The sequence below is a fragment of the Eptatretus burgeri genome, chromosome 1, assembly GCF_056783735.1.
Source record: "Eptatretus burgeri isolate ZD-2024b chromosome 1, Ebu_testis_v1, whole genome shotgun sequence".
NCBI lineage: Eukaryota > Metazoa > Chordata > Myxini > Myxiniformes > Myxinidae > Eptatretus > Eptatretus burgeri.
Window position 1 is genome coordinate 55,730,965 of NC_140961.1, and position 17,700 is coordinate 55,748,664.

Genomic DNA, 17,700 nt, shown 5'->3' on the forward strand with positions numbered 1-17,700 from the left:
AATTGTGCATTTTGTGAAGAAAGCACCAAATTTGGCACACTTGTAGCCTAACATATTATGAACAGATTTGGATATTGGGCCATCTCAAATTCAGCCGCTGATGGCTGTGGCAGCCATTTTCCACTGCCATCAAAAATTTTGAGATAGCCTAATATCCAAATCTGTTCATAATATGATAGGCTACTAGTGTGCCAAATTTGGTGCTTTCCTCACAAAATGCACAATTGTTATGCTATTTAAACTAAGTTGCCCCACTAGAGGTTCTTTGAAGTATTTTGAAGGTGATTTGTATTCCACGGTGTTCAAATACATAATTCAATTTAAATAAAAACAAAGATTGTAAAAATAGTATAAATAAATTAATTCTAGGTTTTACCGCCATCGACGCAGTGTCGATTAAATCACCATAACATGTTACATTCGTTTCTGTGCCTGTTGTTTGTGTCCATTATAACATCCTTAAAAACAGTAAGTTTCCTGTTTGGATTGATTTTTAAAAAAAATTTTTTGTTTGACTGCAAGAGAGATAGACAGAGGAAAATATTTTGTCACTCGTCTCTGTGCATGTGCAATCATGACAAATTCAGAGCCAAAGTACGGTAAAACATCAAACTTGTCTGTTGATTCATGTTCTGATTTGCATTCAAAATCTAACATTTAATGTAAATAAGTTGTTCGTCGATCATGAACTGATAAGATGGATGGATGGACAAGAACCGATTGTTTAACCCCACTTTTCGCTTTGAGTGTGCTGGGTAATAACAGGGGAAACTGTCGGAAAGCAGTTCCAGGATAGAGCGAGGGCACCAAACGGTGGTCACCCACCTCGATAAATGTCAAATCGCTCTCAAGCATCCATTTACAAAGTTACTAATGTATATGGCATTAAAATATGTAAAACACACATAAATGAAACAAATGCCATTTAAAGCTGAAACAAGCCTCATTGAAGAAAAGTAGAGTGGATATCCGCTCATGTTGTGCGTTGGTTGCAGCCCTTCATATCCGAAGAAGGCCAACGAGGTGAAACATGTGAACCATCTGATCAATTTGTTTGTAGTGCAGATGCTGCTGTCCAAAAAGCAACTAAACTCTACAATAGCAAGCAGTATAAGCTGGTGTTTAGGAACCTCCAAGAAAGCCAGACCACTTGTTACCCGCGGTCGAGGAACAAATTTGGGATTTACTCATGATGTCGGTGATGGCTCACAAATTCTTCGCGAATGACACCGTGGGATTATTCTTGTCCACCAAATAATATTGGGTATCAGACTGGATGCCCAGTTTAATGTCCATCCCCAAGGGATGGCACACATCTCCAAGGGATTGATCCCTCTCCCTGCATGCAAAACATAAGGATTACAGTTTATCGCTGAGCCGAGATTTGAATTCAAATTACACTGCTCAGAGGTGAGTGAGCAAACATCTAGGACATGCTGCCATCCCTATATACCATCGCATCGAAATAAACAGGAGAATTTGTGTACCATTTGAGACTTCTCTTTGGCAGTTCGATGTATCCGTAGCGAATTTTTAGCCCATTTTGTCGCTTCAAAGTTGGTTGCAGATGCTAAAAGCATCAACTAGGTGATAGTGAAGCAGTAACTTTGTTACAAATTGGGCTGGAAATAGAGTTGATAATGTTGAAACGTCATTCTCAGTCCACTGGGCTGACGGGGATCACGTCGGTCACTAGCAACAACTTGCGTCATGACTGTTATATAATTATAGTTGTGAAGGTCCTGAAAAAAAAGTACAAATTAAAAAGTAAATGTATGTACAAGGAATGTCATGTTAAAATAAATGTCAGTAGCTGTCTCAAGTATTCTGCTCATCTATTCCACTGCAAGTAGTTTGTCGTAATGAAATAATAAATTCACTAAATGATGAAAATAAAGTAATGGGATGATTTTTCAGTTTTCTGAAGGCCCTGGAAGAGCAATGGATTGATTGGGATTTTTTTTTTCTGTGATTTAAAAAAAATTCTAGTTTTGGAGAGGTTTCACCTTATAGAACGAAATGCACATCTTTAGCTCACCTGGACTAAAGCACACACATTGATCTGGTGAGCCTATTTGATCGAGCAATGCCCGTAGATGAGTGAGTGAGTGAGTGAGTGAATGAATGAATCAGTCAGCGGCGTATGGAGGAAAAATGATGCTCGGAGCGAGTTGTCAAATTTCCGACCCCCTCGTAACTTGCATGCTGAATTAAACAAAAAAGCCCAATGAAATAACGTTGTTACCTCCACCACCGAAGGTGAAGGAGGTTATGTTTTCACCCCTTTCTGTCTGTCTACCTGTTTGTCTCTTTGTGTACTGGATATCTCAAAGAGTTGTGAACGGATCCGAATGAAATGTTGTGGACAGCTTGGGTGTGTGACAAGGATGAACTGAGTAGATTTTGGTGAAGATCCGTAACCGGATCTACCGAGTGCCCTTCTAGTTACAAATCAAATTCGGTACAGTACATTTGCAAGTAAACAGTTAAAGTTTTGTTTTCTGTGTTTATAAATGGTCATTGGCTTATGAAATGTGCAGTTGGTGTGACTGTGTGGTTCACCTCTTCATAGCCTTCAGTGAGGCAAACTCGTCCATCACAGCTTCGAAGTCTTCTCCCCTCCGTGAAGCGCCATGTTGCATTAGCCCACCACCCCTCGGTCTTCAAAAGGGAAATTATGACATTTTTGTTTGTATCCTTTTCTCATCGAGCTGTTCGGCATGAACGAGGCATGAACGGCGAACTAAAATGAGCATGAACGCCTCATCTGCTGAGTTTCCTGGCATGCCATGTGCTCCTTTTTTCCCACCCCCTCTAACTGGGATACCGTTGGCTGCAACCATTGGTCAGCAAACTCAGGGCAGGGCCATTTGCAAAGTTCAACTCCTCCCTTCGCTTGCGCTTTCATGCGCCATGGCAAAATGGTACCAAGTGTTGATAATGATGGATGCAAAATAACAAATTTTCCGCCGCCAATCTACAGGGGTGGGGGGGGGGTGTTTGACCCCACCCCCACAAATAGGTACAGTCAGTCCTTGTTTAACGTTGTAGTAACGTTCTTGAAAAGTGCGACTTGAACTGAAACAACTTGAAGCAAATCCAATTTCCCCCATAAGAATTGATGTAAATCCAGGCGTTAGGTTCCAGGTAAAAAATTATCGCCAGACGAAAGACATTATTTACATACAGAGTACATTTTTTTTTTTTAAAGTTAAACAAACCAGTAAAATATAATCATCTCTCATTGTTTCAGATCTTCATTGGTTAGCTCTTCTTTGTGCGATTTCAGAAGTTGTGTAACGCCAGCTTCTACCACCTCATCAAAACCTGCTTTATTGGCCAAGCCGAGGATAACTTTCTTCATGACGGGGACAACATCTTCAAATCCTTTGAAGTCATTGACACATTCAGGCCACAAGTTCCTCCACCACCATTTATGCACACCTAAGTAACTTCAGCCCAGGACCCACCAATGTTAGCAATGCACATGAGGATGTTTCCATCAGTTTAACATATAAACAAGTGGCAGCTCATCAGGTGGATCACTACCGTACTTGTCAAACCTGAGATCGGAGAGGGTGACACAACCACTGAGGTTATCAATGCACAGCTCAGTGAATATAAGGACTTTACTGCACATTCTCTGGGTGGGCTTATACACTAGTATTTATGGAGTGGCCTATGCACCGGTATTTACGGTATGATGTATACTACATCTTCATTAAAACGAGGAAAACCATGAGTTTGGCACTATATTAGGGGTAAAACGACTTTTACAATGGAACGGTGAACGACTTTAAATGAGTATGTTCTCTAATATATCAGCAACTTCATAACAAAACAATGTTAACCAGGACGATGTTTAACGAGGACTTACTGTAATTGCTCTCCTCTCCAAAACTACACATACTAATTTCGATGAAACTTGACCACATCCTTCATCACCCATGATGTACCAAACTTTGTTCACAGCATAAAAAAAAATTAAAGTCTAAGGAGTATGCAGGGGGGTTTGAGTGTCTGTTCCTGATCCAGGTGAGCTTCAGGACAAACTGTCCTATTTTTGATTATTTACTGAGTTCTACTACAAACATTAAAGCAGTCAATTTGATGGGGGCACAAAATAAATGTTTCCCAAAATTTTCCAGAATTTATACTCATCTAAGCCTCACTTGACTTGGTGAAGCAAACATAAGAACAAATTCTGAGATTGCCAGTCGCACAGCACATGCTCTGAATGAGGTGAGAAGTTGTCACCTAATCAATTCTGCTAATGATCTAACTAAGAAGATTAGTTCATGATTACAAGACACAAATGGCTGAAACATTGATTTTCACCTGTAGTAATTAAAATATCAATGAGTATTATTCATTGAAAATGACAGTTTCGGAGAAACTGCAAAAAGACTGAACCGAGTAATGTGCACCCAATGATGTATGTAATGACGTATGCACCCACAAACAAGCATAAGGTGGTGGCAGAGAGGTATAAATTGCCAGAGGTGCTCCACAGAGTTAGGAGCACATAATATAGAAGACCGATAATAGGATTGGAGTTTTTGCACCACTTCTTAACAAGGGGGAGGCCTATCAAAATGGAAGATAGATTATTATCGATGGAGAGGCATCGTGAAATCAGAGGCTTTCTGTGAGAATCAGAGATGTTCAAAAGTGCAGGAGTCACCTGAATAGAGATATTGGTAAGACTATATATTTTGGATGTTGAATATTGGTGGACCTCACTGTTAGGAATGGAGAAGGGGTGATGGCGGCAGCAAAGCAAATAGGGGTCCAGACAGGAAAGGGTTAACGGCTGTGTTCCCCCATGAGCTGGCACTCTCTGCACACAGGACTTCCCTTGTGGATGCCCAATTTTGTTATACAAAGAGAGAAATTGCGTCCAGGTTCAAAAGAAGAGTAGTTGAATGTTCGAAGGAAAGTTGCACTGCAGGATCATGATGAAGGGACATGGGGAGCAGATTTTTATGTTTCCAGGAATGGAACAGAATGTGTGAAAGAAGATGAGGGGAGTGGAGGAACTGTTTAGATAGGACAACAAAGGAAGATTAATAATTTTGAATGTAAATAAAATAATCATTAAATGCAACTAATTCGAAACACTGGCAACAATCAGAAATACTTTGATGCACGATTTGTGAACAAGCATAGCTGTAATGGAATATGATTTGTTTCCCTTATGATACACAGTTAAAGGGTTGACTGTACAAGTCTGAAAGGATTTTCAAGTCACAGCAGATGATTTTAAGCATTATGGTGTATTTCTTCTTTTGTTCGTATGCAGCACAAGAATGTGGGGGAAGCATCACTGGCTGAGGACATGGCTATGCCACTGATGGAATGCCCACTACTGGTTAAGGTAGGAATTTAGAATTTTGCCATGTTGCCGGCAACAGCTCGCCTACTCTTCGCAAAGGACACAATGGGATCTTGAATGTCCACTAACGAATTGTGGTAGACGGGACGCCAGTTTAACGTTCTTCCGAGGACCGACACACATTGATTATCACCCTGCCTATGAAACACCAGGATGCCAGTTAATAGATGGGTCAGGATTCAAACCCAAGTTATACAGCTTAGAGGTCAGTGTGGGTACCTCAAAGCAATCCATCCAGGCCTTATGGTGTACTGATGAGCTTTATGGTGCCTCCAGGCACTTATGGTGTACTGATGAGATGTACCAGGCCTTATGGTGTACTGTAATGAGATATATTTCGAATAAGGGCAAAACATGTCTTCAGCTATGCTATTTTCTCTGCTTGTGCCATTTTGAACTCTTGCCCTGAAGGGCCCTTAAGGCTTGATTCATGCTGTCAGATGCCATATATATGGAGTGGAGTATATCACATAATGATGGTGACGTTGTGCTGTTGCTGGAAGTTGGAGAACGGATTTTAATAATCCTTTCCCTAACCACAAATCTCTGTCCTATTGGTTGCGCTATAAGGCAAAAAGCAATGCGTTAGGATGGCAGATGACGATTTTTCTCAAATCATGCAACAATGGCTGTAATGACACGATTTGTTAACCTGTTTTCTTTTCTATTTTTTTTTATATATTTTTTATTTTTTTATACAGGGAGGGGGAGATTGGGACCACACTCTGTGCAGAGCGTTGGTGCTACTTAAGCAGTCTCCTTGGCTATTGGGCACAATCCTGGACGGGTCGCCACTCCGACACACTTTACACAGGGACTTCACGATAAAAAGGATAAATACATATTTTTTAATAACATATACATATATTGGAGTATGCATTACATATGTGTGTGTGTGTGTGTGTGTGTGTGTGTGTGTGTGTGTGTGTGTGTATGTATATATATATATATATATATATATATATATATATATATACATATATATATATATATATATATATATATATATATATATATATATATATATATATACATATATATATATATATATATATATAAATAAATATATATTTATTAAAGAAAAAATATATATGTATAAATAATTTTTTTTAATTATATAAATAACACTGGGCTGCATTTGAAATATTTTTTTCAGATGTCTAGGTTTTCTCAACGGTTCTTATATGTTTTTTGCATGCTGAATTCAGAAATGTATCTAATTTCGCTCAATCAGGTCAAGTCTTTGTGGTGTTGATTAATCACCCTGCCTATGAAACACCAGGATGCCAGTTAATAGATGGGTCGGGATTCAAACCCAAGTTATACAGCTTTGAGGTCAGTGTGGGTACCTCAAAGCAATCCATCCAGGCTTTAATATGGTGCACTGATGAGCCCTAATAAGGGCAAAACATGTCTTCAGCCATGTTATTTTCTCTGCTTGTGCCATTTTTTTGCCATTGTGCTTGTGCAATTTCTCCATTATAAAAGTGGTGACCTTTTACCCATGTGAAAGTAAAAACCTTACACCAAATTTGAGAAATTTTAAGGAAAAAAAGTAATCAAAATTTTTATTTTTTTAATTAGCATTTATTAAATTCAAAATCAGACTTACATTGACAGAAAATGTACAAACTATACATATAATGACACACAAGTACACTTAATGTGGAAGAAAGTGCCTTCTCAATTACTTTCATTTCAATTTCAGAAAAATATAGATAAATCGTTGTTTCTGGCAACACCCAACTTCAGTCGCTCCAGCAGTCGCTGTTTTCCTTTGTCTTTTTAATGTTGAATTTCATATTAACGGTACTTGTGCATCATTTTATATATAGTTTGTACATTTTCTGTCAATGTAAGTCTGATTTGAATAAAAAAAATGCTAATTAAAAAAGCAAAATTTTGATTATTTTTTTCCTTAAAATTGAGATAGCATGTGTATACAATATATATATATATATATATATATATATATATATATATATATATATATATATATATATATATATATATATATATATATATATATATGTATATGAAAAACGTGACCTGATTGAGCGAAATGAGATACATTTCTAAATTCAGCATGCAAAAAACATATAGGAACCGTTGATAAAACGTAGACTTCTGAAATGACACAGACCAGTGTAATATTTATACATATATATATATATATATATATATATATATATATATATATATATATATATATATATATATATATATATATATATATCCGGTGTATGCCCTGGTTATAATAGGTGTACCATATCCCTGTGCCGTAAGAGGCGACCAGGGTTGCGTCAGGAAGGGCATCCAGCGTAAAACCTGTGCCAAATCATAATGCGGATCATAACGGATGATCCGCTGTGGCGACCCCTAACGGGAGCAGCTGAAAGAAGAAGAGGAAGATATATATATATATATATATATATATATATATATATATATATATATATATATATATATATGTATATATATATATATATGTATGTATATATATGTATGTATATATATATATATATATATATATATATGTATATATATATATATATATATATATATATATATATATATATATATATATATATATATATATATATATATATATATATGTATTTTCCCACGAGGAAAAGAGGAGGCCGTTGGCCTTATGTGTCTCTTTTGGAATATATATTGCAAGGATCTTCACATTAGCCTGTCATTTGCAGTTGAACCTCGAGTCCTGCCAGCTGGTTCATGAAAAACTTTGTCCAAAAACTTTCCCCAGCCGACCTCACAGGAAGGTGAGAATATCTGGAGCCATTCACAAGGTAGTAGAAAGAATTAGAATTGAATGTAAAAAAAAAACACTTCAAATATTTCAGCAAGGAAAGGTGAATAATGTCAAACTTGTTTTCTCTTCCATGCATTAACGCAGCCATCTTTTCACGTTTCAAACCTATTTTGCTACTCACTCAATGCCCATGCATAAACATCATGGTGAATCCTCCATTTACAATGAGCATGACTCACATAAAGTAAATATGAAGGGAGTGGTGATGTCATCACATCTACTAATAGAGTACATTATTGCACCAACAACTGAATGTTAAAGACGGGATTAGATCTTTGAAAAAAAAAAAAACCCAAAACAACCATTGTGTGTCGCTCCTCCAGCAAGACTTCAAATTCTTTAAAAGTCCGTCTGCTGGAACCTGAAGAGGAGATTAGTAAGAGCGTTCATCTTTATTGAAACATCATGACAATGCCAACGTGACACCCTAATATCCTTATGGTCAACAAAAATGATTAAAAGTTTTGTGACAGGGTACCTTTAAGTTGTTCACTGAAATCCACATCAGGGTCGAGGATGTCAGTGACTCGCAATCTACATTCCATATCAAAGGAATACTAGACATCGTCAAGGTTAGTGGCAGTCTGCATTGGCTGATTTAACGATAGGTTTTGTTGAATGAAAGTTGATAAAGATATGTTGAATGCTATGGGAAGCAAAGTAAAGTTAACATTTTGGGAATTAGCCCTTTGTCAGAGTAAGAGAGGACACCCAAGCTTGCTCCGACAAAGGGCTAATGATGGAAACATCATCTTTGCTTTCCTTCTCACACCAGTTACATACCTTGGTAAAGTTTCAGCTAAAACCTTCTATATATATATATATATATATATATATATATATATATATATATATATATATATATATATATATATATATATATATATATATATATATATATATATATATATATATATATATATAAAACAAAACTAACTTTGTTGGCATCCCATTGTTCATAGACTGACATCAAAAGTTAGCAAAATTTTTATACTCCACAGAATATGTAGCTCTGCCACTGAAGGTGAAGGAGGATATGTTTTCACCCCTCTCTGTCTGTCTGTCTGTCTGTGTGCAGGATATCTCAAAAAGTTGTAGACGGATCCAGAATAAACTTGGTGGACATGTTGGGTGTGTGACAAGGATGAACCGATTCAATTTTGGTGAAGATCTGAATCCGGATCCAGATCCGAGAATTTTTTAAGTGATTGTTCACCATTGATAGATTGGGCTAAACTAATATATAGCACGATATCTCAAAAAGTTGGGACGGATTCAGACGAAACTTGGTGGACAGGTTGGGTGTGTGACCATTACGAATTGATTCGATTTCGGTGAAGATCCGAATCTGGATCTGAATACGATAATTATTTAATTTTTTAAGTGATTCTTCACCATTGAGAGATGATGCCTAAAACGACATAGTACTGTATAGCATGATATTAAAAAAATGTATTGGGCACGATATGTTCTCATGGACCAGGCATTACGTGATGGAGGGATGCGCTCTACCGAGTGCCCTTGTAGTTTAATATGTGATCATCAATGTAGAGATGGAACGTCTTCACAAAGTGCGTGTCGAGGATGAACACCCTCAATCTTTGATTATTTCTATTTTGTTACCTGGTTACATTTTCATTTTACCTGTTTTGTGTCCTAATATTTTTTGATATCATTTCTGGAAAGCGTACACCTTTGAAGAAGTTCCCATGGAGTTGTTTGCAGGTCTATTTTTAAAAATCACATTGTACTCTTGACAAATAGGCGTAACAGTGGACTTATCCCAAAGGTTATAGATTCAACTGTTGCTTCGTACAGTCAAAGAGCTATAAACGGAAAGATCGTGGATTGAGCAAACCAGCATCATGAAGTAACCGAGAGAAAGGGAGATCGATACATATCAGTATTGTATATCCCCTTTTGTGGGCTGATCTATGATACCATTCCATGCAAGTGGCCAAGAATATTCAGTGCAATACAATTGGTCCACAAATCTGTAATCCTCTTTGGGAATTTCAGGAGAGCTGCACTGCACCAAATTGCATATATCAAGCCCTTGCATATAAAACTATCCATCTTAAATATTTCCTCATCAGGACCAGAGGAATGATCTCTCAGTCATATGTTGAGTTTATGACCCGTGTCTCAATGTTAACATCAAATTCTTCCTTCCAATCTCTTTGAAAAAGAACATGCATTTCCTTCTTGTGACATTTTTAATGCGGTTCTTTCTGCCTTACTTTATATACCTTTGTGTGTGCTCAGCCAAATAGCTATTTCAGTCCAAATTGCTGCAGCAGCTGCATTAACAGTAACATTGTATTGCAATAAGACTAATGTTCTCACCACAGATCCGAGTGACCCCACCCTCTCTTGGCTCTGTTCCAGAGTGTTTTATGATTTTGAAAAACAACTCCAGATTTATCTCCCAAACCTGATGAGCATAGCAACTGCAACCAAACACACCTGTCGTTACAGTGAGCATTCGGTTTGAGTCGACAGAAGTGCAAGTATGAATGATGCATCCAGCATGGACCAGTAACATTGAGGAGTCTGGGGTGCGGAGGGTGGGGGGCCGTGAGGGGGTGCGATGTATGCAGGAGACGCCTTAAGGCAGCTTTGAATGCCAACACATTTTAATGCTCCAAAGAGCACACTGTCCTTGTGGCATTTTGTGACTGCGGATAAGTTCATGTTCCTTCTCACATCGCTGCTCTCGTGTAAGAAGTGCGGAGCAAAGATCGCCAATGCATGCCGAGTTATGCCATAGTCTTTAAGTTCACCTTTAACCACCCATTGTGACGTCATGCTATAGTCACAGAAAATAATAATAACAAAATAATCAAAGGGGGTGTATCAAAGTTCGGAGTGACTTCACGTGTATAATCTGAGCCCACATCAGGCAATGCAAGCTGTTCATGGACATCTCAGATGTATCTAGTGACACACACACACACACACACACACACACACACACACACACACACACACACACACACACACACAATGGATATGTGTGCCTGAATGTGCGCACACACACCATTCTCACAATACCTCGCAGTGACTACCATTATGTCGAAGGGAATAAACTTTTTTCAGTAAAATTTGCAGAGGTTCGAATTTTTCAGTCACCATTTGGAACACACACAATATGATACTGAAATAACACTGTAAATAAATGTTTGGACTTCACTGAAAAAAAACAAACAAACAACTGACGATTGTGTAAAATGTACCTTCGCTACAGCCCTACCTGATGAAAGCTTCTCACCTCTTCCTTACATCGCATCATCTCACACACTGTACATACCAAGCGGGTGTACCAGGGAATCGAGTTTATGTGCCTAACAAATTTACAAAGGTTAATTATATGAACTGCATGGGTTGATTTGCAGGTGACACCGGTAGGTGCGCCGTGCTGCTTCTGGTGGTTCGTTTTGGGACAGCATTGGTCAATCATGAACTGTGGCAGGAAACAGGAGAAAAATCAAGATTCATAATGGCAATGGCCAGCAGTGTTGCTCCCAGCTCATCTTGAGTCAGGTTTGTCTCATTGTTCCAATGTGCAGAGACAGGAACAACATCATCACCATTTTGGTTCCAGATCAGCATTGTCTGAACAATACAGCGTTCCCCTTGATTTTATAATCTGGCTTCTGCACCTTCAGGGTATTCATCAGTTTTCATTTGAAGTGTTTCTCGTTTAGTTTGAGTGTGAGGAACAACATACGTCTCGCTTTTTTTTCTGTCTACAAGAACTCAATGTTATTTCCTTGCGTTTAGTTTCATAAATCTCTAATACACTGAAATGGGGGCATCACCACTATTGTCTATAAACTTTGATTGTGCTACGACGAATGTCAAGGGACTTGTATATTAATTTTTGTCCATTAGCTTTGAGGAATCGCTGGCTCGTCGACGTGTCAGATGCGTAACCGCGGTATTGATCTGGGCAGTGGGTCATCTCACATTTCACATTTGCCTCATAAACTGTGCCTCGAACAAAAAAACAAAAAGTTTGAACCTCAAATTTATCGTTTTACTTTTCATCCCTATTATTCGTTTAAATCCCAACACATTGACGTGGGATAAAAACCAATCCAGAGCATATTCTGTGATGTAGTGCAGGTACGAGTCTCGCAAGCTGGCAGGATAGTTTAAAAGGTATGCACAATCACTCTTGAGATATGTAGCCAGGGATTGAATCACGATATAAACTGATGATGCATGTTTTCCATCGGAAGGATGTTTGGCACTGGTCGTTGGTGGACGGTAAAGAATTGATCGCGTTATTCGCAAAGAGTCGGTGAGGTATCCCGAAGCAAATGCAGCATTTCTTCCATGATCACAGTGAATGCAACGACCAACTGCACAGAATTACCCTTGCCTTGAGACTGCTTCGGCAGCACCGACACTCTGTCAAGGGTATGGCACACTGATGATGAAGATAAACCCTGATTGTGGAAAGGCATTTACATAGCATTGTGTCTGTTGGCTGAAAAGGTGAGAACGGAAACTGAATGCCCAACAATGCACCTGTTTTTTTAAAAAAATATATATTATTATTATATATGCGAGTTCCTTGACAAGGACCTCTGACACAGGAGGCCATATTTAGGCCCATCTCAACCTGCGCTATTATTACAAATTTATGCTTCCTTGTCTGTGCTCTTTCCTTTTAAGATGATGAGCATCAATCAAGGAAGCAGCACTTTCAAGTCAAACGTCTCTGTTATGACTCGACCGGGGTTCGAACCGCCGAACTCGGAGATTCAAAGCAGACCCTCGAAACACCGAGGCTTGTAGGTGGTTAACCTAGACATGGCAGCACCGCGCGGACCAAAGTCCTAATGGTGGCGATTTGCAATCAGTTTGTCGAGAGGCACTTGATGGAAGCTGCGATTACAGTTCACAACTCAGAGATGATGGTGTCAGGAAACGTTCACCTGGTTAACAGTCAACACAAAACGAAAGCCGGTTTCCCGGTGGTTGTTTTTTTGATCGCTCGTTATTGTTTGGGCAAATGATATATCATCCAGTTGTTTGGTCACAGTTTGTTTTTTTTGTATCATTTTATTTCATCTTATTTTGCTCCTCACTTTGACCCTCATGAGAACACAATGGCGATCTCTTTGCTCAGTGGAGATCGTTGTGTCGCGAAAGTAGCTCGCCACTAAATCATGGTAATTGGCTATAAAGCGTGCAACGGACGTTGGTGTTGCCGAAATGTTAATCATACCCTAATTGCATTCTCTCAACCTCAATTTCCCTTTGTCAGACTGGCTCAGTTACTGTTAATTAAACTATTACACTTTACCAAAATTAAGCCAGCTTGCACAATCAGAGAAGGATGCCAGATCGCTAAAGGTTAAGTTAAATAAAACAATGGTTTAAAAAACAAAACAACTTTGACGAATAACATGAAAGAACTACTTTTGTTATGCAACAATCTACCGTATTGCATTATCCGCTCATTGGTTGCTTACTGTTTCGGAAAGATGGTTCGATGCTTTCATGACAAACAGTAGGTACGTGGTGACAGGTACCCGTGGTGCCTGTCGCCACGTCCCTGGATGTAGTAGCAGTGTAATTGTTTGTTTGTATTTTACCTCCAGAAAAAGACAGTGGTTACGAGGGACTCTGCACGGTTCCCACGGAGCTCACCGTCGTAAGGGGTCGAGAGAGACCACGTTGTGCGTGCTGTGAAGACGCCGCTCGGTGGCTCTGTGGTTTGCATGAATGCCTGTGTGCAACACCTTGGTCTTTCGTTTGGCGCCGCAGCCAAATCCCGGCATTGTTTTATTTTTTTGTGGGTTGTGGGTGGATTGCAGTGGGATGGAGGATCCCGGTGGGTTGGAGGATGAGGAAGGGGCAAAGTGGGGGTAGGGGAGAGCCTAACACACGAATACATTGAGTGGTGCTGTCTTGGCAAGCTGGTATGCCTTAATACATGGTCAGGACAATGTATGTATGGAACCTAATAGGGTTGCCCAAGCTGGTAGAAACATTTTGACAATTTCAGCAGTTAAGATTTTTGGGTTAGGGTTTGGGTGAGGCTAATGGCTGGGGTAAGGGTTACTATAAAAGCAGCATCATAATGCCAACATTACTATTTACAGTTGTATATTCATTCTTATGAGATAAATAAATCATCCCAGGCAGAGAATATCCCTCACAAGGACCGACCTGTACCACTCGAAGCCCTTGTCATAATTTCTGTCAAAGAAGTGCGGCTCGGCTCCCACTGCGCGCACATCGGGATGAACTCGGATAAACTCCAGCAAGGCACGCGTGCCACCCTTCTTCACGCCGATGATGATCGCCTCGGGAAGGCGCCGCTGACCAAAGCCGCTGAACGTGTTGGAAGCATTGAATGGACTGGCTGCTTGGGTGCGGCCTCGTTCCGAAATCCCACCGCTCGCCTCATTCAGGGTTCCGCCGGGCTCGGCTGGATCGCCGTTCCGAACGTACAGAGGTGCATCTACTTCAGAGTGTTCTTGCGCAACAGCATTCTGCATACCTGGCATCTCGTCAGTTCCCTGCGAGTCCCAAGTAGACCAAGTGATGTAATGATGGTGATGTTTAAGATGGTGAGGCTGTGGGATTTGGCGCTCTTGTGGGGGCTCTGTGAGCTGCCCCGGCTCAGCGCTTAGACGCTGCGCGTGGTCGTAAAGCTTTGCCTCGGCCCCGACTTCATGGAGCACTGGCTCCTGCAGAGTCTCACAGCAGCAAGCGAGGCAATAGAACAGGTACACTGGGAGGATAATGATCATGGCTGCGGTGCATGCCAAGATAGTCTTCTTGGTCTTCACGTGAAGGAGTCCATTTGAGCTGTCCATGATGGGCCACTGCCGTACGGCATGAGATCAGTAATCCAACTTGGTATGACATGGTGTGTCAATACCAAAAGCACACGACCGAGAAGCAAAAGGGTCTATGTAACCCCGAAAGACCATCGTCAAAGTCGCTGAGCTGCACCTTTTTCGGCAACTCAAAAACTGGCTCGACTCATGGACGGAGCAGCGTCCGACCAGTTCCACGTTGGTGTCCTTCGATTCTCGGGTCACTCCCTGTTAGGCACAGCCACACAATCAGCATGGGAAAGTTGTCCGACTTGGATGAACATCCAGATACTCCCTTCTGTCTAACTCCGGAGGTGCATTGGCGCATGCTCGCAGCTTCCAGCTTTACTTGTCGTTTTTCCTCCTCCCACCTCCCTCCTCTGCTGCTCCTCCATTCTCTCTCTCCCACTCTTCCCCGCCCCAACCGTCATCACCGCTTAGCAGCAAGATTGTGTGTTTGTTTCTATTTACTGTTTACTCTTTCACCTTCTGCACTTCATAATTTTCTTTTCCAACCAAAGTCATCTCTTCGTCCATCGAAATAAATCAACAGTGGACCATTCCTTTATTTTTATTCAAAACTCTCTCTCCTCTCTCCTCTCTCCTCTCTCTTCTCTCTTCTCTCTTCTCTCTTCTCTCTTCTCTCTTCTCTCTTCTCTCTTCTCTCTTCTCTCTTCTCTCTTCTCTCTTCTCTCTTCTCTCTCTCTCTCATGCTTACATTGGAAAACCTAAATTGCCTTTACTCCTGGAACTTCACCATCCTTAATCCCACCCCAGGTTCCCTGTCCAGCCTTATTCCTCACTTTCCCCACGGGTTGATTTGAAGAATCTGTGACGAGCTTGGATACCCGGCATAGTGTTTGGGATCAATCGTTAGTGTGCGAGAACATCATCACCTCTGTTTCATAAACTGAAAATCAACAATTACGATATATATATTGTTATATATATTGTTATATATATTGTTATATATATATATATATATATATATATATATATTGTTATATTAGTTGGAGATAATCAGTCATAAGCATAGCTGGGATGTTTGGTGAGCTCGAAATTCAGCACAATCAGCCTTTCGGCACACTGCACTTGCTGCCTTACCACGTGCAGGCTTCACACCCCCATACCGATGTACCCACCTGCACCCACAGCGGTGTCCGCGACACAAACCTCCTTTTGATTCCCTCCCTGTATAGCTATAAGCAATCCTGCATGCACAGCCACGTCTCCCACCTTCAACCTCAATTCTAGAAGCACACTAAACGGACACTTACACCGACTTATCTTCAAACCCAGCTCACCTTCCCGTGTTTAACGCTCTTTCTACATTCGCAGAGACCCCGCACTGTGCCAACACTTGGACGCAGCTCGATCGCGCCCCCTCCTGGCCAACGACGTCTCCATTTAACTCTCCAACCGATATTTATACTGCAAGGTACAGAAAGACTTCAGAGCTTCAATGTTTAAAAACAGAAATAAAATCTTGAAAAATAAATAATTATTCGTGAACCATTTAATCTGTTTTCCTTTTGCAGGTTTTGCAGTAAAATGAGCTACAAATTCCACCTCTCTCCATCCCAAGCAACCCCCAGTCCACAGCCACTCTCACACCTGACCGACCCACCCATCGCAGCCAACAAACCCGTGACCAATAAACGGGTATTCAAACAAAACACTTCATTGATGGATCCACGGACTCGCACCGAGCAGCGGCCACTCGGAAACAACAATAAGCTCAGGAAGAGCAATAGAAGTATCAACTGGGTCAGTGGTTGACCAATATTCCCATATTTCATCCCAAGATGAGTTGTTTTATTCAAACGCTCTTTTCTCTTTTTAATCTTGCTTCCTCTTCTGGATTTGCTATTGACATTCCTTTCATGCCATTCCTTCGTTTACCGATCATTCATATAGCCTGAGTTCAATTCCAGACTCGACCATAAAATGTCAGATTGGTGAATCACAGAGTGCACCGTCCCTTGGATGGACAATAAGCTGAGGATCAGTCTGTAGTATTAATTGGTGGACGTTAGGGATCCTCGTCTGTCTTTCGGCAAAGAGTAGGCGGGTTAACGCCAGAATCATGAACAAATTCCTGGCCAAATCATCGTCGGTCAAACGTCAGATCTGAGAACCTGGCCAGATGGTTTGTTACTGAATTGGACCAAAATAAAATAAATAAATAAACAAACAAAAAAACGTCCCTCTTGGCCAATCCTACAAGAAAGTGGGACAAGTTGGGCCCTTTTAAGTAGTAGTTGTCCGCAGTGTCGACGACTACATTATACGTGCAGAACAGGACAAAACGCAGGCACAAAAATCCAGAGAACTTGAAACTTCAGTGATTAATTAACCCTCTGGCAACCTGGACTCACCCAGTTCACTACATGGTGAGTATTAAAGGCACGTTGAATGGGAAAACCGAACTTGTAAGATGTTTCAACGGATCTACCCGAGGTTGCGACTTTCCACTGGTCTAACCCTAAACGGTCCCCCGAGGCACCGCCAAGCCATCTGCGTTGGAGGGAACTTGCTCCCTGGATGCGCCGCGATTCGAGAGCTCTTGGCGCACATCGCTCATCGATTCTCTCCGCGGTGCGTTTCTCAAAGCGCGCCCCGTTGTC

At 40.6% G+C, this 17,700-nt stretch overlaps 1 protein-coding gene across 1 annotated transcript in view; it reads right to left on the reverse strand.

The window, feature by feature from the left end:
* LOC147034533 (heparan sulfate glucosamine 3-O-sulfotransferase 6-like) overlaps positions 1–15,415 on the reverse strand; it is a 59,871-nt gene extending 44,456 nt beyond the window's left edge. The window contains exon 1 of the mRNA XM_085884938.1: positions 14,418–15,415. Within this exon, the coding sequence (XP_085741064.1) occupies positions 14,418–15,070 (653 nt within the window). The 5' untranslated portion in view covers positions 15,071–15,415. The remainder of the gene's footprint in view (positions 1–14,417) is intronic.
* Between the last annotated feature and the right edge of the window lie 2,285 nt (positions 15,416–17,700).